Source organism: Petaurus breviceps, unplaced genomic scaffold (genome assembly GCF_028583685.1).
Source record: "Petaurus breviceps papuanus isolate PSGF00001 unplaced genomic scaffold, PetGlider_PUasm1.0 470, whole genome shotgun sequence".
Lineage (NCBI taxonomy): Eukaryota > Metazoa > Chordata > Mammalia > Diprotodontia > Petauridae > Petaurus > Petaurus breviceps.
The window spans coordinates 2268790-2294060 of record NW_027186350.1 but is presented as its reverse complement, the minus strand read 5'-3'; the positions used below and the strand labels follow the sequence as shown (position 1 = coordinate 2294060).

Here is a 25271-nt window from a genome sequence, read left to right as displayed (position 1 = left end):
AGAATTCCTCGTTAGGGCTTTATGACTTCACCATCTCCTTTTCTAAATTGCTTCTCCTCCCTGACTATTTGTCAGAAGGGGTGGTTGCCCTCTCTCGAGATTGTAATAAACCATTCTTTTCTGCTTCCTACGTTGAGAAGCCTCTGTGTATTATTTGGGTAAGAATCTCTGTTGCACACAGTTTTGGGGTGCATACCTTATTTTTCAGAACAAAAAGCTATAAAGGCTCCGCAGAAATTATAGCATGAGGTTTAAGCTCAAGGACCTACATTAAATGATTTTAACAAATAATTCTTAACTACTATGTGTGAGGCACTATGGGAGTGGGGGGATTGGGGAATGGGGAAGACTGGGAATATAGCAATGAAATGACACAGTCTCTGCCCTAAAGGAGTTTATAGCCCTATAGAAGAAATAAGACGTGTACATAAATGACCATGAGACAAGCTTAATACAATGCCTGGTACATAAAAGGTGTTTTAAAAAGGCTTACTGACTAACTGATATAAGGAATAAGTGATAAGCACAAAGGAGAGATTCGAAGTCCTTGGGCATGAGTGAATACTGCATAGAAAAGAATTACTTGGGAACCTTAGTAGGGCTTTGAAAGAATAGAAAGGAGAAGGCTGGGGTGGGAATGAGAGGAAGGAAGAGTAGAAGAATGAGAAGGGAAAACTGGGAAGGAAGGATTTAAATTGGGTTAGATATCAAAGAGTATCTTCCAGGAAGGCTGAAAGGACAGAGGGCTGAGATACTGCTGTGGGACTCAGTCACCTTAGCTATAAAACAGAAAGTAGAAATAGTGGGAGGGAACACTGGACCTGCTCATCTCAGAGCTAGGCTAAAATCATCCTAGGCTAAAATCCCTATCACTTCATGAACTTTCTGTACTCTGGAATTTTGAATGGCTCACCAAACTTCCGTAAACCTTAATTTCCTCCTCTCTCAAATAGAAAGTAAAATACCGTGTTTCCCCGATAATAAGAAACTGTCTTATTAATTTTTTTTGGACAGAAAAACACCAGAGGGCTTATTTTCAGGGGAGGGCTTATTTTAATGAACATTGACAGCAATTTTAATGAACAGGTAAATGTGAACAAAAAAATGTACCTTTATTCAATAATGAATTCAATAAAGAACAGGATGACGCGCTCACTGCTGCAGCTCTGATTGGATGCAGCTCGAGCCGGCATGTGTTTCAGGGGGGGGAGGGGAAGGGACGGTGCATACAGAGGGTACCGTAATGTAGCGTGTAGCGCAGGGCCACCTTCACTACAGTAGCAATCTCAATAGGGCTTATTTTCGGGGGAGGGCTTATTTTAGAGGAATCTTACACAGTAAGGGGAGGGCTTATTTTCTGGATAGGTCTTATTATCGGGGAAACACGGTAGTACTGGGATAACCAGAGGTGACTCTCTACCACTCTACTCTTTCATGAGACTATCTTCTCTAATCCCCTAAAAATTTAGCCCCTAATTTAAAAATGGCCTCATAGGGTTGGGTAGAACAATACCATTTCCATTGTACCTGAGAGGTCGAGTGTCTGGAATGCGTCGATGCAAGGGCAGGTGGTCACTGAGGTAAACATTGTAACCATACAGGGAGAAGAGTATGAAGGCCTGGATCTGTTGGGCAGAGGTCAGGTTATCACCCCACTGTCGGAAAAGAGCTGAGTCTGTGAAAATTTTCCTTTGGAGGTTTCTATGTCTTCTGGCTTTCACAAATGCTGAAACATTATTCCTTCTAGTCTCCACCTTTACTAGAGACTTGTTCACAGCTTCTGCCTGTATTATGTCTTGATGTGTTGCCTTTCTTGTGGAGTTTTCAGCTAATAAATGGAAGAAAAACAAAACATTTAGGTGAACCACAATCAGTGGGTTATTTCTATCTATCCCACTTTCTCCTAGACTCAATCTTAAGAGGTTCTTGCCCCCAGAGGAAATGAAATATTCCTTAAAACTGTCTGGGTCTATACGCAAATATACTAACCACGGGTAGCACCAATATTCCAAATCATTTCACCTGACTGTGCCATTAAAAATTATCTGATTTGTATGCGATCCATACAGGGAATCTATTAGGTACCAGACCAGACTTTATCTGGCAAGGAAAATCACACCAAAGCATGTTAGCATGAATCAGTTAGAAATATTTCCACCTGGACAAAGGCAAAAGGAAGCTCACTTGGGGCACAGCCTCGGCTACAGAAAGAAACTATGCTAGAGATGCAAGCTGAATAAAGTGTGACCTCAGAGGGAAAGAAGCCTGAGAGAGAGCTGGGAAGTGGAAGAAAGGGGTTGAGAAAGTGCTCCAGGAAGGTTCTCTCAGCAGAACCATGAACTTGTTTTGCTTTGCTCTTAAATACATTTTTTATAGCTGTATTTCAATAAAATTAGTTTCCTTTGTGAAATTATGTTCTTTATTTTATGTATTTTAAAACATTACAAAGGGTCCATAAGCTGCACTAAAAGGTCAAAGGGGTCTATGGCACAACAAGGGATTAAGCATAAATTTTCTGCCCTCGTCAAAACCCTGGCGACAGTGCCCTGCATAGAGTCCCACGGGCTCTGAGGGTTAAATGGATTTCATCTTCCTGGGATTTTGTGTCCTTCTGCATGCATCTCTTCATGCCATTCTTATACTTATTATCTCTTAGCTCTCTGTCTGCTGAAATCTTACTAATCCCTTCAAGACTCAGTTCAAATTCTATTAAGTAATTACAAGATGCCACCACCACCCCAAGTTGGAAATGAAAATAATAGCTCCACACATTATGCAATGTTTTCCTCACAAGAACCTGGTGAGGTAGGTAATACAAGTATATCTATATCTGTGTGTGTGTATATATAGGCATGTATATGTGTGTATATGTGTGAGTATATGTGTATACATGTGTGTATACATGTGTCTATGTATATAAGTATGTGTGTATGTTGTGCGTGTGTGTATACATGTGTTTGTGTATATATGTATATGTGTGTATGCATGTGTGTGCATATATGTATGTATCTATATTGTATATCACTGTGTATATATGTGTGCATGTGTATTTCTATGCATGTATGTGTACGTGAATGTGTGTATATATGTATATGTGTGTATTATTATGCATATATATGTATGTATGTATTTTTGTTAAGAAAGGGTAGCTAGATGGCACAGTTGATAGAATGCCCAGCCTGGGCTTAGGATGATTCATCTTTGTAAGTTGAAATCCAGTCTCAAACACCTACTAGCTGTGTGACCCTGGGCAAGTCACTTAACCCTATCTGCCTCCGCTTCCTCATCTGTAAAATGAGCTAGAGAAGGAAATGTCAAACCACTCCAGTATGTTTGCCTAGTACACCCTAAATGGGATCACAAAGAGTTGGACATGATTGAAAAAACATCTAAACAACAACAGTAAAATTTCCAGGAAGTTTTCCTTACACCAAACTAAAATATAACTCCCTGTGACTACCCCTGTTCCCTGCAATTATTCCTAGTTGTATTTTCTGGGGCTAAGAAAACCATGTCTAATGTCCCTTTTCCATTGACAGGCCTTCAAAGACTTGAACATTTTTATCTTATCCTCCCTAAATCTCTTGTTCTCTAGGTGAAATGTTCCAAGTTTTTTTCAACTGATCATCATACAGCACAGTGCCCAATCCTCTCATTGGTCCAATAACTCTCATGTGAAGCTACTCTAGTTTTTAAAGGTCCATCTTAAAACGTGGGGCTTAATATTGTCTCATTTGCAGAAGTGACCATGTCCTTTCCAAACAAACCATTTTGTCCCCCTGACTCTTTCATGTCCCACTTGGCCCTACCAAGAAGTGGGTCTAATATGCAAAGTGCTGGGTAGTTGTCAGGTCTAGATCAGTCTCTGCCGGGCTACAATGGAGTGGGCAGTACCTATAAGGCATTATAAATGGAGGGTAGTAGACAATCTGAAAAAATTAGGACAATGAGGTCAGAACAAGAACAGAAAATGGGAAAAATGGATCTTGAAATGATTGGAAAGTCAGTGTCTCAAGGTGTAGTCAAGATGCCAACAGTGTTGTAAAAATCAGTTAAGCAAACATACTCAAAGAACTCTGACTAGTGAGTGCAAAGACCCAGAAACCCTGGCCAGAAAGCTGAGCTACAAGTCCAGGATGCCAAGGAAATCTCTTTCCTTTTCCTACACCAAATGTCCAGGTAAGTCTGTAGCCTATAAACTGTCAACAAGTGGTCATCTAGCTTGAGTTTTTAAAGCCCTCCAGCATGGGAAACCCCTATCTCTCAAACCACCCCCTTTCCACTTTAGGACAGCTCTAATTGTTATGAAATTTTTCCTCCTATAAAACCTAAATTTGTATCTTCACAACTTCTCCTAGATCCATCTCCTGAGATCAAGAATAGGTCTATTTCCTCTTCCAGTTGACGTTCTACTAAATACTTTTTATTTAATATGTATATACTTATGTGTGTATATATATGTGTGTGTGTGTGTGTGTGGCATTATATATTTTCTAGCTATAGAGAAAATATCTAAACTTTATTGTGGCCTTTGGGGAGGAGAGGAGAGGGGAAAAAATGAACAAAGTAAAAAAGTGCACAGCAGAAAACAAAAGAAAACTCATAGGGGCAGCTAGGTGGCTCAGTGAATAGAGCACCAGCCCTGGAGTCAGGAGCACCTGAGTTCAAATCCAGCCTCAGACACTTAACACAAAAACTAGCCATGTGACCTTGGGCAAGTCACTTAACTCCAACTACCCTCCAAAAAGCAAAAAAAGAGAGAGAGAGAGAACTCACAAGAAAGCAAAGTTGGACAATTCTCAACACAACAAGTATTATTTATCATACAGGCTTTCTTGAAATGAAATATAAATGAAAATTTATTGTTACATATTTTGAATCCTCTCTTACGTTCTGCTATGCACATGACATGCTTTTTTCCCTTTCTAACTTTGTATTTAAGTTCAAATATTAAAGTTTACGATATGTGTTTGTTTCTTTTCTCTATTCTCTATTTGTGTTCTGGCATTTGAGTCTAAAATAAAATTTTGAAGAAAAAAAGAGGGGAGAAGACAGAGAGAGAGAGAAGAAAATTCAGAAAATAAACCATTTTTCAAAATGCAAAAACATAATGATACTAGCAAATAACTGGTATTTCTATAGCATCTACTATGTGTCAGATACTGTGCTAATCACTTTTACAAATATCTCTTTGATGTTTACAACAACTCTGGAAGGTAGGTACTATTGTGATCCCCATTTTACAATTGAGGAAACGGAGGCAAACATAGACAAAATGGCTTGCTCAAGGTCACACTAGAGCTGATTAGTGTCTGAGGCCGGATTTGGATTCAGGCCTTCCTGACTCCAGGCCCAGTCCTCTACCCACTGTGCAACTTAGCTGCCTCTACTTGAAGTACCGGTATCTAAACCTTATCTTCCATAAGCCAAAGCCAGCTTCTTCAACTTTTCTTACATAATATACTCTCAAAGTTATTCACCATCCTGGCTGCTCCTCCAGAATCTTTCTATCTTATCAGTCTTTCCTAAAATATTAAAATCTGAAACAAACACTATATTGTGGATATGATCATAGCAGAGCAGAGTGCAGTGGGACTTTCATCTCTACAGCTCTGGGCCCCTAACCCTCTCTTAAAAAAACAAATTTCCAGGGGTGGCTAAGTGGCACAGCAAATAAAGCACCAGCCCTGGAGTCAGGAGGACCTGAGTTCAAATCCAGCCTCAGACACTTAACACAAAAACTAGCCATGTGACCTTGAGCAAGTCACTTAACCCCAATTACCCTCCCCTCCCCCCTCCAAAAAAGCCAAAACAACCAAAAAACTAAATTTCCTCACTAGTCATGTTGTTAAAGAAGAATCAGAAGAAAAGGAGAAAACCACGAGAAAGAAAAAACAAAAATAAGAAAAGAGAAAATAGCATGTTTCAATCTGGATTAAGACAACATAGTTCTTTCTCTGGGTGTGGACAGCATTTTCCATCATGAGTCTTTTGGAATTGTCTTAGATCATTGTATTGCTGAGAAGAGCTAAGTCTATCAAAGTTGGTCATCATACAGTGCTGCTGATATGACATACAATGTTCTCCTGGTTCTGCTCACTTCACTCAGCATCAAGCTCACAAAAGTCTTTCCAAGTTTTTCTGAAATCCATCTGCTCAACATTTCTTATAGAGCAATAGTATTTCATTACATTCATATACCACAATTTGTTCTGCCATTCACGCCCTCTTAATATAGCCTAAGGTTACATTAGCTCTTTGAGCTGTTATAATATACTATCAATTCACATTGAGTCTGCAGTCCACTGAAGTTTCCAGATCTTTTGAATGGGTGAAAAAGTGAATGAACTACTCTCAAGGTATTCAGCATTCAGTTTTTACTTGTGAAATTGAATTTTCGAACATTTGTCCCAATTAAATTTCAGCTTATTAGATTCAGTCAAAATAGTGTCCAGTTGGCTGTTGAGATCTTTTTTCATCTTGACTTTATCATCCAAAGTGATCAGTATGCCTTCCAGCTGTGTGTCTTCTAAAAATTTACAAGCATAGCACCTAGCAGCAGTCAGGTGGTGCATCAGATAAGAGTGCTGAGTCTGGTGAGTTCAGATATGGTCTCAGACACCAGTTGTGGGAATCTTGGCAATTCATTGAATCTCTCTACCTCAGTTTTCTCAACTGTAAAATGGGGATGATAGCTCCTACCTCACAGAATTGTTGTGCACATCAAATGAAATAATGTATTTGCAAAGCACTTAGTGTGTCTAGAACATAATAAGCACCCTGTAAATATGTATTCCCTTCCCATTTATATCTTTGTTCAAGTCATAGAAAAATTGGAAGAAATTGAAAAAAAATGTCAAATAACAAAAGACCAAGTGCCTGGGTCACTTCAGCAGAACTCCCTCCAAGATGGTATCTAACTATTACTCAGCAAATTGCTCTTTGGTTCCAGTCATTCAATCAGATTCAAATCTATGTATTATGCCTATGCCTAGATCATGCCTCTCCAACTTCTCCCCAAGAACACCATTAAAGACTCTGAGAGATGATTTACTAAAAACTAGAGAATTTCCGTATAGTCTGTGTAAGAATATAGATCCAGAAGAGACCTTAGAAGTCATCTGGTACAACTCTTTCATTTGACAAATGAGGAAACAAAGGCTTAGAGAGACCAAGTGACTTACATAAGGTCACACAGATAAGTAATGGGCAGAGCTGGGATTTGAACCCCAGGTCTTCACGCTCCAAATCCAGAACCCTCTCCATTGTCCCATGCTACCTCACTAAAATTAGAAAATAGTCCCCAGATCAGAAGCTGGTTGACAATGGAGTATATGAAGCCCTAAGCAAAACAGGTATGTTTAGAGCAAGGGAAGGTTAAGAGGGTAAGCTTATTAGTTAATTTTTTTGTTTGGTATGCTTAAGGTACCAATAAGACATCCAAGTGGAAGTGTCCAACAGGCTATTAGAGATGTAGGAATGGAAGTGGGTTAAGGCTAAGTATGCATGTTTAGGAATCATCTCCATACAGATAATTAGACCTATGGGAATTTAGGAGATTACCAAGAGAATGTAAAGAGAGAAGAGATATCGATTCGAGAGACACTCATGCTTAGGGGGAAGGAGACAGATGATGAGGTTAACAAAGAGAAGGAATGGCCATATGGGCAGGAGGAAAACCATAGAGTCACAGAAGTCAAAGAAGAATGAAGCATACTAATTTTCTCAGTTGCTAGTGCTCCCTACCCCACCAAATTACTTTGTTCTTTTTTCAAATTTACTTCCCTGGGAAAAAAGTAAGCTCTTTGAGGGCAGATACCATCTTGGTTTTGTATCTCCAATGCCTAGCATAGTACCTGGCACCTAGTAGGTGCTAAATGATTGTTCATTTAATGAATGAATAAACCTGGAAAACTGGAGGCCTATTTGGAAGCCTAGGAATCTTGATGCTCCCCAAATAAGATATGCCTGCCTGAAGTGTCCACCCACAACCTATCTCTGAGAACTCCCAGGAGGAGGAGTGTGCAGGTCAAGCAGTCTTCAGTGATAAAGCCTTGGCAGAAGTATGGGCAAGAGCATAAAAACCATTAGGAATCAGGGTCCTCTGGACAAACAATTACCACACAGTGGATACCACTACCCCCTCTTCCTGCAGCTTCTTCCCACTAGTTTTGGGTTCCTTAGACCCCAGTGTGAGTTACCTCGAGGATGGTTCCCAGACTTTGCTGCCCCTGGTGCACAGAGTGAACTAAAAGGATGGTGAGGAGTCAATCGATGGATGTGTTCCACACTCCATCTCTAATCTTCCCACATTCTATTCAATAAACTCCAGCAGTTCACTATCACCTCCAGAAAAAAATACAGAATCCTGTTTGTCAAAGTCCTTCATAGCCTCTTCCCCTCTGAACTTTCTAGCCTTTCCACACGTCACTCTCCACACAAACTGCCATATACTCTCTGCAGTCCAGTGACACTGGTCTCCTTGCTGTCCCATCTCCAGCAGGGCATTTCTTTACTGACTGCCTTCATGCCTGGTATTCTCTCCTCCTTCATCTCCATTTCTTGGCTTCCTTTGAGTCCCACCTAAAATCCTACCTCCTATAAGGGGTTTTTCTTGGTCCTCCTTCATGGTGATACCTTCCTTCTACTGATTCTGTCCAATGCATATAGGTATCTTATTTTTCCAGGTGTTTTCATTTTGTCTTGTTCGTTAGACTGGGGAATCCTCGAAAGCAAGTGGTATCTTTTACTATTCTCTGGATACCCCACATTTAGCACAAGGTCTGATACATTGTAGGCACATAAACACTCATTGAATGACTGACTAGTAATTATTAGCATTTGTATAGTGTTTTTTACAGTTTCATATAGTGCAATTTTTAATTGAGCAAATAGAGACTAAAAATCCATCTTTAGATACATTTTAAAGCATATTCCATGACTTCCAAAGCTGTCAGTGAAAATCATGACCATGGACACACTGGACAAACCCTCTATATGATTCTTTCCCATAGTCTGTGATTCAAAATGGTCCAAACCTACCCAAATCGTGTGATGTCATCCATTGAGATTGATTTTTCATTGTTGAATTGTCTATAGAAGGAGGCAGATGGATCCTCTCCTCCCTTCCAGGTATCTGCATGGTTAGTTTTTTAACAATATCCTTGATAGAAAGGAAGAAGATGATGTATAGGGCAAGGAGCAGAGCCAGCCCTACAAAGAAGACCTTTAGGAACCTCCTTAGCAACATCTTCTGCCTACCTTCTCTTGCTGGTTAAGCCCCTTTGTCCCTCAGAGGGCAGGGGTGGAAGGAAAGATCCAAAAAGGATGGGGTTCTTCCCCAGGGCCTCTTCAGCAAAAGCACAATCTTGTCAAGTGTCACATTATTGAGCCACCAAAGAATCAGGTGTTTCCTACTCAGTGAAGCTGGTTGAGCTAGCCCAGCTCTTAGGACAGCTTCACATTTTTAGAACATGCTTGAATGGATTCCCAAGCACTACTGGGTCAGTCAAGCATACCCGACAAGGTTTCAGAAATCAGATTAGATTTCATCTATCCAAGTGAATTAGGCTCTTTTTTTTTAATCTTATCAGGAAACCTACATTGAAATGTAGCAGGGAATGTAAGACCTAGTCAGCATACGTGCAAAGACAGGAAAAATAGGGTAAAAAAAGGAATCTAGAGATATCTTTACTATTACAAAAGAAGCCACCAGAAAGCATAGCTTTCTATAAAAAGAATAGCTCCTATTCCTAAACATCATGTTGACTCAGGCCAGATAGGAATTGGATGAAATTTTACCCAATAAAGGATATGCTTCTGTGAGATTTGCTTCATTCACATGTATTTCTGCCTTCATTTAACCAAGTTGTGGCAAAGCAGCACGACTTTGACAAGAACATTAAAAATGTATTAAGCACCTGCTATGTACACAATATTCTGAGGGTGTAGAGGGGAAGGGAAAAGTGGTAAATAAAAAGTTTAGATAATGTGTGGTCTCTATCCCCAAGGAGCTTACACACTAATAGAAGAATAACAGAAACAGGGAATATTAATATCCAAGATGACATAGGGATTACGTATAGTACAAACAGAATGATTGTGAAAGAGACAACAATCTGAAGAATATCTAAAACTTATACCCAAAAAATACAAATCTGGATTCTAGTTAAAAACAATTGAGTTCTTGTCCATCTCTAACCTGCCCTCCCAAATCTTCTCCTAACTCCAACTCACATAACATCTTTGAGGTACCATTGGGCAAATCAGTGAACCACGCTGTGCCTTGGGTTTTTATAAGCTGCTTTAAAAATATATGAGTTCCCATTGTCTACCAAATAAAGTGTTTTTCCTTGTATTGAAGACTTTTCTCCAGTTTGGCTCCAATGGCTCCCTCTACTGTAGATTGATTTTCTGTGTATTAGAGATCAGTTGCTCTGAAGTCTGGGGGCAGGAGGTGGTGGTGATACAGGTGGGCTTTTAGGTTACTGGGTGGATGACATTTACAAAAAGAAATATGCGTAGGAGAGAGGACCGACCACAAAATATATACTTGGTTAAAAAACATATGGCCTAGGCTTAGCCCTGTTCCTAGGGATAAAAATCAGTGTTTCCTAACCTGTGCTGATAAGATTCACTAAATTTTTCACATGATTGTCTTTACAATTATGTTATATTTTTGCATATCCTTAGAGGGTTTTTTTTGTTTGTTTAGATTTAATCTCTCCCTTAATCTCCTCTTCCTCTAATCCTCCTTTCTCCCCTTTCCCTCCTATTTTCCTATTGAGTAAATGTATATTTCTGCATCCATGAGTGTGTGTGTGTGTGTGTGTGCTTCCCCCCTTTGACCAATTCAGATGAGAGTGAAGTTCAAATGTCAACCCCTCCCAATACTCCTTCCTCCTTGTTAGTATAGATTTCTATCTATTCACACTGATTATATGAGATTATTTTCCCTAGACTTCTTCCCCTCCCCTAACTCATTGTATTCCTCTTCCACTCCCTTTCCATTTTTCTTTTAAGATCATCAACATATAACAGAACCACCTCTAGTCCTTGTGTCTAGTTACCTCCCCCTATGACCCTTGATGATGAGGTTCAGAGAGGACACATATATCATCTTCATATTCGAATGTAAGCCATTTGTCCTTGCTTGATCCCTAATGATTGTTCATTCATGTTTACCTTATTATGTTTCTCTTGACTCCAGTGTTTATACCTCAAAGTTTCTACACAACTTTGGTCTTTTCATTAGGAATACTTGAAAGTATTCCGTTTCATTAAAGGTTCACTTTTTTTCCCCATAGGACTATATTCAGTTTTGCTGGATAAATTATTCTTGACTATAAGCCTATATCCTTTTTCTTCTGGAGTATTATATTACAAACTTTCTTCTCCTTTACAATGGTGGTTGCTAAATTATGTATAATCCTGACTGTGGTTCCTTGGTATTTAGAGTCTTTCTTTCTAGCTGCTTGAAGTAGTTTTTGCTTTGACCTGAAAGCTCTGGATTAGGGCTATACTATTTCTGGGAGTTTTCATTTTGGGGTTTCTTTTAGAAGGTGACTGGTAGATTCTATTTTCACTTTGCCCTCTGGTTCTAAGAGATATGGGCAGTTTTCTTTTCTGATTTCTCAAAACATGATCCCCAGGGCCTTCCTTTAATCATGGCTTTCAGATAATCCAATGATTCTTAAATCATCTCTCCTCCATCTGTTTCTCATGTCTGTTACTTTTGCTATCAGAAACCTTACATTTTTTCCTATTTTTTAGACTTTTGACTTTGTTTTAATAGTTCTTCCTGTCACCTGGCATCATTTGCTTCTACTTAGTTCATTCTAATTTTCAGAGAGTTTGTTACTTGGGCAAGGTTTTGTACCTTTTATGCCCAACTGTTAATTTCCTTTCCAATTTTTTCATAGCTCATTTCTTTTCTAATTTTTTCTTTTAGAACTTTCATTTCGTCTATAAACACTTTTTTTTACTGCCTATATAGTTTAATAACAACATAACAAATAATACAAAGGCACATTTAACCATTTCAACAACATAACATATCCCAACGAGAAAGATAATAGTCACCTTTAATCATCAATTGTCACTATTGACTTCTCAGTACTATAAACACGGTCGCACCATTTAGCACTCAAAAGATGACACTCAAAGTCTCTCGATTCTTTCTAGATATCTCCTGCACAGCATATCTTCTGCATAGGTAAAAGTTAAACTTAGTTCCCTCCGGAAATATCTCTTTGGATTCTTTCTCCTTAATGGGGTTAGAATCACTATAAATATCTCAAGCATTTATTTCTGTTCTTAGCGTCTCCTCAGTAAACAGTTATTAGATTCCAGAATGAGTTAAACTATCTCCTAATAATCTATTCTTTCTTAAAACCATAGTATTAATGTCCATAATCTCTGTGGAATGGAACCATGGGTTCTGATGTTATACTAGATTTCTCCCTTTCACATTCCTTCTATATTCTGGCATCTATTGAAATCTAGCTTTCTCTTGAAATCACCATATCATTTGTCACTCTCTCTAAGACTGACCTCTCTCAGTTTTTCCTTTTTTAAAATTCCTTTTTTTTTTTGGTAAATTTTTAAATTTCATTTTAAACTTAAATACAAAATGAAAAAAGAAAAAAAAAAGAACATTGCCATACATGGCACAGCAGAACAGAAGGGAGAATTCAATATAAAACAATGAATTTCCATTTCAAGAAAATCTATGTAATAAATACTACACATTGTTTTCAAAGCTACCCAGCTTGTCTTTTTCTTGTAGGTTTTTTTTGTTCTCTGCTGTGTACTTTTTACTTTTTTTCTCCTCCCTCCCCCCTTTCCTCCCCACTCTAGAGAAGGATATAATTAAATGTGGATATATATAAATATATACATATATACACATGCATAGATATCTATAAACATACACATATATCCATATATATGTGAGACCATACTATGCATATTTCTATTTGTCATCTCTTTTTCTGAAGGTGGACAGCACCTTTCCATGTTTTTCTAAATCAACCAGCTCATCATTTCCTGCCTCACAGCAATATTCCAACCCAATCACATCCTTTCTGGGAAATTATCTATGAAAATTTTCCCCCCCAATTTTCTATATTCCTTCTATTCTCAGCTACATTGATTTTATTTATACCAGAAAATGTTTAATTTAAAATAATTGAAGTTATCCATTTTACACTTCAAAAATGCTGTCACGTTATAATATAGTTTAAGGCCTAACACTGCTGAATCTGCTTGCTTCACATCTTTTTTCCCTGGTTTCTTACAAATGAACTTTGTTATTATTTTTTTTCTAATTCACTCAGAGAAAATTTTAGTAATTTAATCAGGATGGCATTGAACAAATAGGTTGGCAAAATTGCCAATTTTTATTATATTGGCTTTACCTTCCCCTGAACAATAAATATTACTTCAATTATTTAGATATTTATATTCATATAGTTCTTGTGTCTGTTTTGACAGGTACACTTTCAGGTATTTTATACTGTCTAGTCATTTTAAATGATCTAAAACAATATTAAATAATATTGCTGATACGTAGTGTGATTTCCCCGTTTTTCTCTTTTGATTAAATTTATTTTAGCTTTGACTTTGCCTGACATCATGATTAATACTCATGCTTTTTTACATAACAAATTCTATTCCTGCCTTTTATTTTTGTGTGTATCTTTCATTTCTATGGTGTTTCCTGAAAACAACATTGTTGAATTTTTAATCTGCTCTGCATTTCTGCCTTATGGGTAAATTTATTCTATTCACATTCTAAGCTATAATTACTTATTGTGTATTTTCCTCCTTCCTATTTTTCCTCACTATCCTTTTCACCCTATTTACCCTATCCCTTCTTACTCCTCTGCTTTACTTTTACCCACTACTTTGCCCTCCTATTTCTTAACCTACCTACCCCACCGAAAGACCCTCTCTTTTCCTCTTCCCCTGCCCTATTCCTTTGCCCTCTTATTTCTTTCTGAATTTAAAAATTTTTTACAATCTTTCAGATTAAATATGTGTGTATGTATGTATACATATATGTGCATGTGTATATTTCCCTCTTTAATCCATTCCCAATGAGAGTAAGGCTCTAGCATTACCCATCCTCCCCCCTCTTCTGTATTAGTTTTTCCTTTTATGCTTCATTGGTATGAAATAATTGCTTCTTTTTATCTCTCCCTATACAGTTTTATTTTTTTCAGAATCACCCCATCACACACAACTTGGCCAATAAGGATGACAGTCATAAGAGTACTACATTTTCACATATAAGGAGAAAACAATTTGACCTTACTGTGTCTGATATAATGGGTCTTTAATGTTTACCTTATATTTCTTCTGGATCTTATGTGTCAAATTTTCCCTTAAGGTCTGCTGTTTTGTCATGAATACCTAAAAATCTTTTTTTTTCATTCAGGATTGTATTTAATTTTGCTGGGTAAGTTACCATTGGTCGGAACACCAGCTCTTTCGCTCTATGAAATACAGTATTCCAAGACCTACAGTCCTTCAAGTAGCTGCTAGATCTTGTGTATTCTTATTGTAGCTCCATGATATTTAAATTGTTTTTGTTGCTTGCAATATTTCTCCCTAACCTTAACCTTGAAACTTGGCTATGATATTTCTGTAAGTTTTCCTCCTGGGATCTCATTCAGGTGGTGATTGGTAGATTTTTTTTTTCTGTTTCTACTTTGCCTTCTTGTTCTACAACTTCAGGGTAATTTTCCTTAATAATTCCTTATAACATTATATCAAGATTCTTTTTTTAATCATGATTTTCAGGTAGTCTGACTATTTTATATTATTTCTCCTCTATTTGTTCTCCAGACCAGTTGCTTTTCTGATGTGATGTTTCGCATTCTCTTTTATTTTTTCATTCTTTTGATTTTGTTTTTTTTGTTTCTTTATGTCTTAGAATGTTATTAGCTTTCCCTTGCCCAATTCTAGTTTTCAAGGAATTATTTTCTTAACTTTGTGATTCTCTATTTCAAGTTGGTCAACTTTGCATAATTTTCTTATTTATCTTGGATTGCTTTTATTTTTTTCTAATCTTTCCTCAATCTCTCTTATTTGATTTTTAAAGCCCTTTTTAAGTTGTTCGAAGAACTTTTTTTGTGCTTGGGACTATTTGATGTTTCTCATTGAAAAAGAAGTGGCTTTTTTAGCTCCATTATCTTCCTCCAAATATGAACACAGATTTTTTCTATCCCCATAGCAGCTATCTATAGTTGGGTTCTTTCCCTTTGCTTACTCATTTTTTATTTTTATTTTGTTTTTAGCATAATTAGATAATCAAATTCTAGTCCCAAGGTATGGTGAATGATGCTTACTGTTATTTTCTGAGATCTCTCCCAGAGCCCCACCTTGGGCTGTCCTTTCTACTCTAAGCCAAGACTAGGCGCCCAGTCATCTGTCCTGCAAATGATCTTGCTTCCCATAGTCTCCCTGGTGTCTACAAACTACAGCTATCCTCTCTGCTCTGAAACTGAAACCAGGGACTCTGCTCTCCTGCAAGTGCCCCAGGCCAGCAGGGTCCTCACCCCTCTGCAACTGTATTCACCAGACATATGCTAGCTCCTTCTCCCTGGGTTGCTTCTGGTCAGCACAGCTATCTTTACATACCTTGACAGTGGAAGTTCCTTCAAACTTCTAATCAGCTATCAAACCCCCACACGGTCCATGAGATGAAAGTTTCTAAGGCTGAGATTGCCTTAAAAACCCCAATGTTCCCAGGGCTTATTGTTTGTTGATTCTGCAAAGTCTACCTGGAGGTGTTTCAGCTTCACTCACACCAGACCTCCCCTGTTGGAGATCAGGTCTTTCCTGGAGTTTTCTCAAGTTGTCTTAGGAGGACAACTGCTTTACTCCAACCTTTGTTTATTTCTGCTAGTACAAAACATGTACTAGCATGTACATTCTGAGGTGATGTCATTTTCTGTGGAGTAAATTTATAGAGCTGAAAGTTTTCTTACTTACTCCGTCTTCCCAGAATCCTCTCCATAAACACATTTTCAAACTCTTTTTTAAAACTCTTCCTTTATCTTTTCTAAGAATCCTAGTTTAATCTGTGCCCAAGTTTTGCTTTTCTTTGAGGCTTTGCTTGTAGACGTTTTGGAATCATTCTCTTCAGAGTTTGTATCTTGAGCATCCCCTGTCACCATAATAAATTTTATGTAGGATTCCTCTTTTGGCTATTGGTTTGTCATTCTTCCAGCCTAATTCTCGACTTTGGACTTTATTTTAGGATGGTGGGTCCTAAGTAAGAAACAGAGAGAAGGCCGGTTTGGCTAGATTGCAGAATGAAAAAGAGGAAGTAATATATAATGAGACTAGAACAGATGGTTGGAGATAGGTTGTACAGGGCTTCAAAAGCTAGAGTTTATATTTTATCTTAGAGGAAATAGGAAACTTCTGGAGTTTGTTGAGTAGGGAGTCTCATGAACAGATCTGTGCTTAATGAAAATCACTTCAGCAGCAGTGTGTAGAATGGACTATAGTGGGGAGACATGAGGAAGAGAGACCCAATTAGGAAGCTGTTGCAATAATCTAGGTGAGAAGTGATGAGGATTTAAACTAATGTGGTAGGGGAACTAATGGGGGGAAAGAGGCCAAATAGGAGAGATGTTATGAAGGTACAACTGGAAAGATTTGACAACTGATTGGATGTATGGGTTGAAGGAGAATGAGGAGTTGAGGATGATGATGAGATAAACTTGATAGTAGAAGGATGGTAGTGCCTTCAACTAAAATAGGAAAGTTAGGAGGTGGGGAAATTAGTTCAGTTTTAGACATATTGAGTTTGAGTCATCTTTAGGACATCTAGTTTGAAATGTACAAAAAGGCAATTGGTGACATGGAACCAATAATCAGGGAAGCACTGGGGTTGAATATATAGATCTGGGAATAAGTTGCATAGAGATGATAGTTAAACTCATGGGAGCTGATGTGGTAAAAATAAGAGAGACAGAGATAGAGAAATAGAGGGGAGGAGAAAGGAAAGGAATAATGAGGAAAAAGAGGAGAGAGGTAAAGGGAGAAAAAGAGAGAAGGGAGGAGAGGGAAAGGTGGGGGGAGAGAGGAGAGGAGAAGAGAGGAAAGGAGAGGAGAAGACAGGAGAGGAGAGGAGGGGAGGGGAGAGAAGGGGAGGGGAGGTGAAGGGAAGGGAGGAGAAGAAAGTTTTAAAAAATGAGAGGAGACTGAAAATGGACAAGAGAAGAGAGCCCAGGAAAGAACCTTGGGGAATAACCACAGTTAGAGAATGTGATGTGAATAACGAATAAGGAACTAACATTTTTAAGTTTAAGCATTTTTTTCCAACATCATATGTAATGGTTTTCCTTTCTTTATTGTGCAACATACAGAAAATTGAAACAGAAATTAAAAAGGAATGTTACCTGACTTCAGGATATGACCCTCTATACAAACAGGGATTTTAGAACACTTTCTGGAATCATAATTCACTCAACTGAGGAGAAAGGCAGAAAAAAGGGGGAACAAAACCCTCAATTCAAATATGTGGTCCTGCTTGAAGAATTGTAAACATGACCAGAAGCTTATTCAACAGAAACCAGAAAGTAATTTTTTTCTTATAACTTTCTTCTTGTTGCTTTTCTTTTCTTTTTATTTTTTCAAGCAATTGGGGTTAAGTAACTTGCTCAAGGTTACATGGCCAGGTGTTTCTGGGTGGGTGCTAAGTGTCTGAGCCCGGATTCGATCCCCCAGGTCATCCCGATACTGGGGCTGGTGCTCTCACTCGCTGTGCTACCTGGCCGCCCCCCCCCCCTGCTGCTTTTCTACCTAGTTTTAGTAGTACAGTTTAGTAGAATAGTCTACTATTCCTAGGCAATAGGAATAGCAAGAATGTTCACTGTGGGGGTAGGCAGTAGGTGTTAAAGTGATCCTCAGAAATATGGGGTTACCTTCTTAAAGATTAAATATTATATCAGTTCATATCATTCTTCCTAGTTTTCTCTGAAACTGGTTTTCTTGTATTTCTTTTAAAATTTTTGTTCAACGGGGAGGTGCTATGAGGAGAAAAAATACTTGTTAATTGAAAAAAATAAAAATTCTAAAAGATCGGAATTCATTGTAATATTGATGATTTTTTTTTCTTCCAAAGGAAAGGACTTGACTTTATGCTTGGAATGCTAGTGGTTAGGAAAAGATTTGTCCATGACTCTTCTCTTTCTCTCCCGTCCCCACAAAATCATGTAGTTTTTTATACCTATTCCCAGAGATCAAGAAGGACCTGGAGACCCAGCTTGCTTGAATCTTTCATGGTGCTGGTTCATAGGTTTTATTAAATAGTACCTACTTACTCTTTGTCTCTGAGATCACAGCTCAATCTGTTCTCATCATGGGATTATGTGTTCTCCACACAAGAGCAAATTGTGCTCAAAATCAACCATGAAGATCTGTGTGACCCTACAGGAGTTTTGCTTTTAAGTTGGTGCTGTAGTAATGAAGGTTCACCCTGGAAATGCGAGGTTTCATTTTAGATTTTGAACATTTATTAGAGACAGAAGTTCAGATAGATAATAGTTGACATTTCTGGGATACCTTAAAGTTTGAAAACATCATTTGATCCTCACAACAACCTATCATTGGAATTATTTTCTCCAATTTGCAGCTTATTCTAACATTTTTGCAAGGCAATTTAGAGGTTGCAGGGACATTAGAGATCAATGACCTCCTTGTGGTATGAAATTAGTAACAGAATCTCTGAATCAAAGATCTAGAGATCTTTGGTCCAGGTATAGATATTTGCTACTTATTTGCATAATATAAAACTGCTTTCCAAAATGGTAGTATTACTTCAAAGCTCTACCAATGCATTTGTGTCCCTATCTTTCCACAACCCTCCAAAATCAACTTGTCTTTTATCATCTCTGCCAACTTGTTGTTTTGATATTTATTATTAGTGATTGGGAACATCCTTTCATATATAGTTAATATTTTGTAATTTTTCAGAACTTTTTGTTCACATCCTTTGACCTCTATTAGGGAATGTCTTTTGTCTATGTATTATTATCTTGAATATCAAATCCTAATTTGAGAAATTTCATACAAAGATTTTTTTTCCTATTTGACCACTTCCCTTATCCTACATTTATTTTGTTTGTGTAGTTCTTCAATTTCATGTAATCAAAATAATCTACTTTTGAAATTGCATCTTGGGGAGGCTAGGTGGCACAGTAAATAGAGCACCAGCCCTGAAGTCAGGAGGACTTGGGTTCGGATCCAGCCTCAGACACTTAACACAAAAAATAGCCATGTGATCTTGGGCAAGTCACTTAACCCCAATTGCCCTCCAAAAAAAAAAAAAGAATATATCTGCCATCTATAGTAGTATAAGGTATATGATCTGCTTCTCTTCTAATTTTTAATAGTATAATCTTTAATATTCAAGTCATGAATCCATTTTGTATTAATCATGGATTATGGTGCAAGTTTTGATCCAAGCCTAATTTCTATCAGACTGCATTGCAGTTCTCCCAGAAATTCTTACCAAATAGGCATATCAAACTGTGGGTTACTGAGTTCAATTATTTCTTGTCCTGTGCCCTCTATCTATGTATACCTGTAAGCATATATACACACATTCACACATGTATTCATATGCCCATATACCCTCCAATATATATATATATATATACATATATATATTCCCTTCAACTATTTTCATACTGAGAAAAATTTCATCAGTTACAATTATCGTTTTTCCATGTAGGAATGTTAATAGTTCAACTTTGATCAGTGGCTTATGATTTCTTTTCCCTATTTACTTTCTCAAGCTTCTCTTGCTTCTTGTATCAGGATGTCAAATTTTCTATTCAACTCTGGTTTTTTCAGCAAGAATGCTTGAAAGTCCTCTATTCCACTGAATGACAATATTTTCCCCCTGAAAGATGATACTCAGTTTTGCTGAGTAGGTTTTAAATGGAGTGGGTCTGGGCTCCCAGAGCACTGCGCTGGCTGATTCCTGCCAGTCTGCCAGGCTGTCCTCAGCGGGAGGTTAGCTTCTCTGTGTCATTTTGTGGGTTCTGAAGCTCCAAAGTTTGTTTAGAGTCCCCTTTTTACACGGATTGGGGAAGGTGGAAGCCAGAGCCGCGGGGAGGTCCTGCTTCTACTCTGCCATCTTGACTCCAAATGCATTTTTAAAAGCATAGAACAGAGGGAAATTTGGAGATACAAGCAGGAGTTTGAATCTAACATGCTCAATTCATGTTGGTTTTGTTTTGTTTTTTAATAGGCAAGCTATTTGTAGTCAAGATTCTCCTTTTTGTGTGTTTTTCTTTGAATATCTAAATGTTCATATTAACTGGTGTTTGGTAAGTACAGAGAAATGAAAAATAAAGAAAAAAACCACTTTCAGGGTATGGCTTTTTACCGATCCTGAACACACTCACACATGTCTCTAGTTGCTAAATACCCACAAGTTTACTTTCTTATCTCTGGAGATAGCACCTAGTGCCCCTAGATGTCTGGAGATAGGAGTAAAAGGACCAGAGGGTAAAAGACTCCTTTGCCTTCTAAATTGCCCTTCCCCCACTTCAGGCAGGTTAGCCTCAAGGTTATTCTGACATCATTCTAATCCAACCCTGCTGACTAAAACCAAAAGTTCTAGACCAGGCCTGACTTAGACTGATGGTTCCAGAAGAAATGTGATACTCTACCACCTAACAGATAACAAAAGGAAGCTTGTTATTGTGTCATGTCCAATTCTTCATGACCCTGTATGGGATTTTCTTGGCAAAGATCCTGGAGGGATTTGCCATTTGCTTCTCCAATGGATCAAGACAAACAGAGGTTAAGTGACTGGCTCAGGGTCACACAGCTAGTGAGTATCTGAGACTGGATTTGAACTCAGGTCTCTTCTGACTCCAGGTACAGTTCTCTACCCACTGAGCCACCTAGCTGCCTCAGTTAATAATATGCAGTATTGGCAGAAGCAGGAAAACTCTGTGAGCTCCCCCCATAACCATCTTAAATACTTATAAAATGACTCTAAACAAACTTTAGAGCTACAGAACCCACAAAGTGACAGAAAGAAACAAATCTCCTGCTGAAGGAAGCCCAGCAGGCTGGCAGGAAGGAGAGCACCAGCCATAGCGAGTTGGAAGCTGAGCCCAGCCCCACATGAACCCATGGTTTTAGCCTCAGGGCGGCCCCTACATGCAGCTGCAGTGGACTTCGAGAGAGTGGATCACCAGCAGCAGTGGTGGTATCCAGAATTATCAACTCATAAATGCCAAAGAAAAAATGAGAGGTCAGTATAGAACTCTGTTGAAAGTGGGAGGGATGGAGGAGTTGGGTCCAGTCTCTGCCCCCAGAGCAAGAAGCAGCGGAGGTGCAGTGACCCTGCAGCCACCTCCATGTGGCTGCTTCAGAGCTCCTGGCCTGCAGATCATAGGGGGGCCAAGCTAACATTTAGAGGGTAATCGATCTTGCCTTAACCTGCCTGGATCTGGATCGTGGTGTTGGGTGATGGTACTGAGGTGTGTGACCAGTGAGCCAGAGTTTGTGGGAGCTGCAGAGACAGCAGGTATAATAGCTCTGGCAGCTGAAAAATCCCAGTGATTTGGGACAAAGCTCTCCCCTCTGGAAGCAGAGTTCTACTGTGGCAAAAAGCTCAAAAGTCAAGTAACTGAGTGGCAACATGAGCAAGCAAAGAAAGCAAAGCAAGCACAGCAATCCAACTTTAGATTCCTTTTTGGGGGGACAAAAAGGATCAAAGCATGGAATGGTAAGAAGACAACGAAGTCAGAACTCCTGCACCCAAAAGCTTCCAAGAAAAATATGAACTGGCTACAGGCTCAAGAAGGATTTTGAAAATCAAGTGAGAAAAGTAGAGGAAATATTGGGAAGATAAATGAGAATGACGCAAGAAAATCATGAAAAGAGAGTCAACAACCTGACTGAAGAAAATAACACCTTAAAAATAGATGAACTCAAATAGCAAAGGAGGCCCAAAAAGCCAATCAGGATAAGAATGCCTTGAAAAACCAAATTTGCCAGATGGAAAAGGAATTTCAAAAGCTCACTGAAGAGAGTAATTCCTTCACAACTAAATTGGAGCAAATGGAAGCTAATGACCTTTATGAGAAATCAAGATGCTATTAAACAGATCCAAAAGAATGAAAAAATGGAAGGCAATGTGAAATATCTCATCGGAAAAACCACTGACCTAGAAAATAGATCCAAGAGAGATAACTTAAAAGTTATTGGACGACCTGAAAACCATGATCAAAAAGAGAATCTAGAAATCATCCTTCAAGAAATTCTCAAGGAAAATTGCCCTGATATTTTAGATCAAAAGGGCAAAATAGAAATTGAAAGAATTCACCCATCACTTCTTGAAAAAGATCCCAAAAAGGATTAAAACTAAGAATCACCTACCCAGCAAAACTGAGTATAATGTTTCAGGGGAAAATATGGTCATTTAATGAAATAGAGGACTTTCAAGCTTTCTTGATGAAAAAACCAGAGCTGAATAGAAAACCTGACATTCAAAAAACAAGAAGCAAGAGAAGAATGAGAAGGCAAACAGGGAAATCATAAGGAACTTATCAAAGTTGACTATTTATATTCCTACATGTAAAAACAATAATTGTAACTTATGAAACTTTTCTGAGTATGCAAATAGTTGAAGGGAATATAAATGTATATATATATATATACATACATATTTATGTCTATACAGGAGAATATATGTGTGTATGAATACATATGTGAGTATGTGTATATATGTGTACAGGTATACATAGACAGAAGGCACAGGATCAATTGAATAGTAAGAGATATTTAAAAGGTGAAATTGAGAAGTGAGAGGAATATAATGAGAGCAGATGGGGAGAGACAGAATGGGGTAAATTATCTCATATAGAAGAAGCAAGGGGAAACTGTTACAATGGAGGGGAAGAACAGGAAGGCAAAAGGGAATGGGTCAACCTTACTCTCATTGAATTTGGCTTAGAGAGGGAATGATATACACCCTAAATTGCGTATTTTGCCCTACAGGAGAGTAGGGGGGAAGGTGATGAGAGGGGGGATGATGGAGAGGGAGGACAGGTTGGGGAGGGGGGAAGAGTAGTTAGAAGCACGCACTTTTGAAAAGGGATAGGGTCAAAGTAGAGAACAGAACAAATGGGTGGTGGGATAGGATGGAGGGAAATACAGTCAGTCTTTCACAATATATCCACTACGGAAATGTCTTGAGCATGCACAACCTATATGGAATTGTTTATCTTCCCAATAAGGGTGGGTGACAAGGGAGGAAGGGAAAGAATTTGGAATTCAAAGTTGTAAAATCAAATGTTTAAAAAATATATACGAATATGAATATTAATATTTTTACATGAAACTGGGAAATAAGATACACAGGCACTGGAGTATGGAGATCCATCTTGCCCTATCGAAAAATCGGAAAGGGAATGGGGGAGGATATAGGAGAGAGCAAATTGGGAGAGGGGGTATACAGTAGGATCGCTGTTTTGGGGTGATGGATAGGGGAAAAAAGGGGAGAAAATTTGTAACTCAAAATCTTGTGGAAATGATGTAAACTAAAATTAAACATAAAATTTAATTTAAAAAATAATACTCAGTATTACTGCCTCAGTAATAATGATATGGGAAGGATATTCAGAAAGGACACAGCATAGATTCAGGTGGGTATAGCTTCCCTGCTGCTTCACTAACCATGGTGACCTGTGAGGGATTTGTGCTGGCTTTTGTACTCAAGTGACTAGGAAGATAAGCCAATGGTTCAAGCCTTAGCCATGAGGCAAGTTCAAAATCAAGGGTAGCCTCAATACCTTTTTTTTTTGGAGGGGGAAGGGAAGGCAAGGTAATTGGTGTTAAGTGACTTGCCCAAGGTCACACAGCTATTGTGTCAAGTATCTGAGGCTGGATTTCAACTCAGGTCCTCCTGACTCCTGGAGTGGTGCTTTATTCACTGTGCCACCCAGCTGCCCCTAGCTTCAATACCTTTTAAAGAAATACTAGTTGCTGATGGAATCTGAATGCAGATCGAAGCATACATTTTCTTTTACTTCTTAAAATGTTTTTTTCTAAATCATGACTAACACAGAAATGTTTTGCATGACTGCACATGTATAACCTACATCTTACCTTCTCAATGGGTGAGGGGAGGAAGGAAAAGAATTTGCAACTCAAAAAAAATTTTTTTAATGAATGCTAAACATTTTTTTCACATGCAATTGGGTGAAAAGAATGATTAAATTTTACAAAAACCACTGGATTATGTAGGGGTAGGAGAGATAATAGGGGAGATGCTATTGGACAGCAAAAACTAAAAGTGAATTGGATCCATTATGGATATAAAGGCTTGATCTTTGGAGAATCTTGTGTTTGCCTTTTGGCTTTCTTATGAACTCAACTGATTTGATCCATGTGATTATTTCAGACAGTGGCAAGCTGGTTGATTCATGCAAGGCATTTCTGGGATTATGACTTGAAACTGTGACTATTCTGCCTATATTTAATTTAGTCCTATATTCAAGTTAGCCCTGGCTATCTACCATCCCCACAAAGAGCAGTTTTTTAAAAACTATCCACTATACAGGTGACAGCAACTATTGGCTGAGTTGTAGCCTAAGGAGAAATAATGTATTGGGTTGCTTGTTTTATACTAAATCACTATTTAAATGATTGTCAGAAATTATATGGAGTGTCAGAGGACCTTGTGTTTTAAATACACAATACAAGGAGAAGACAGACCTTAAGCATCCAAGGCATCTTCCAAAGCTAGTATGATCTATCTAAGCAAATAGCACAGTTTGAGAGAGGATGATGTAATTTTTTCACATAGCATTATGTTCTAGAACAATGGGGTTTTGATTGGAGAAAAAAAAAATTAAACTGCAATGAGATTTGCTAACTTTAGTTCTACAAATCCAGTTGGAATTGATAGGGAAGACTGAGTTAACAGAGGTTCAGTGACTTGCCCAGGGTCACATAGTCACAAGTGTCTAAGGACAGATCTGAACTCAGGCTTTCCTGACTCCAGCCCCGGCCCTCCACTCACTGTACCACCTGCAGAGAATGACTAATAACGGTTAAGAATGCCTGTAAGTGAAATCTCCTTTCAGGGCAATCTTCACAAACAAGGCACATTTTCATTTGCCTGAAGTGATTCTGGAGTAGTTCAAAATGCAAATGGGTGGATTAGATAATTTTTCAAAATTCTGTAAATGTTCTATAATCCAGTAATGAAGACGCTGATGCTT

The 25271-nt window shown here is 38.3% G+C and overlaps 1 protein-coding gene and 1 long non-coding RNA gene across 2 annotated transcripts in view; both read right to left on the bottom strand.

Annotated features, from left to right (window-relative positions):
- LOC138171894 (probable polypeptide N-acetylgalactosaminyltransferase 8) overlaps positions 1–8629 on the bottom strand; it is a 33299-nt gene extending 24670 nt beyond the window's left edge. The window contains exons 1-2 of the mRNA XM_069101452.1: positions 8596–8629; positions 1528–1828 (exon numbers count right to left, since the gene is read on the bottom strand). Coding sequence (XP_068957553.1) covers positions 1528–1828; positions 8596–8629 — 335 coding nt within the window. The remainder of the gene's footprint in view (positions 1–1527; positions 1829–8595) is intronic.
- Positions 1–25271, bottom strand: part of LOC138171930 (uncharacterized) — a 615043-nt gene that overhangs the window by 179687 nt on the left and 410085 nt on the right. The window lies entirely within an intron of this gene.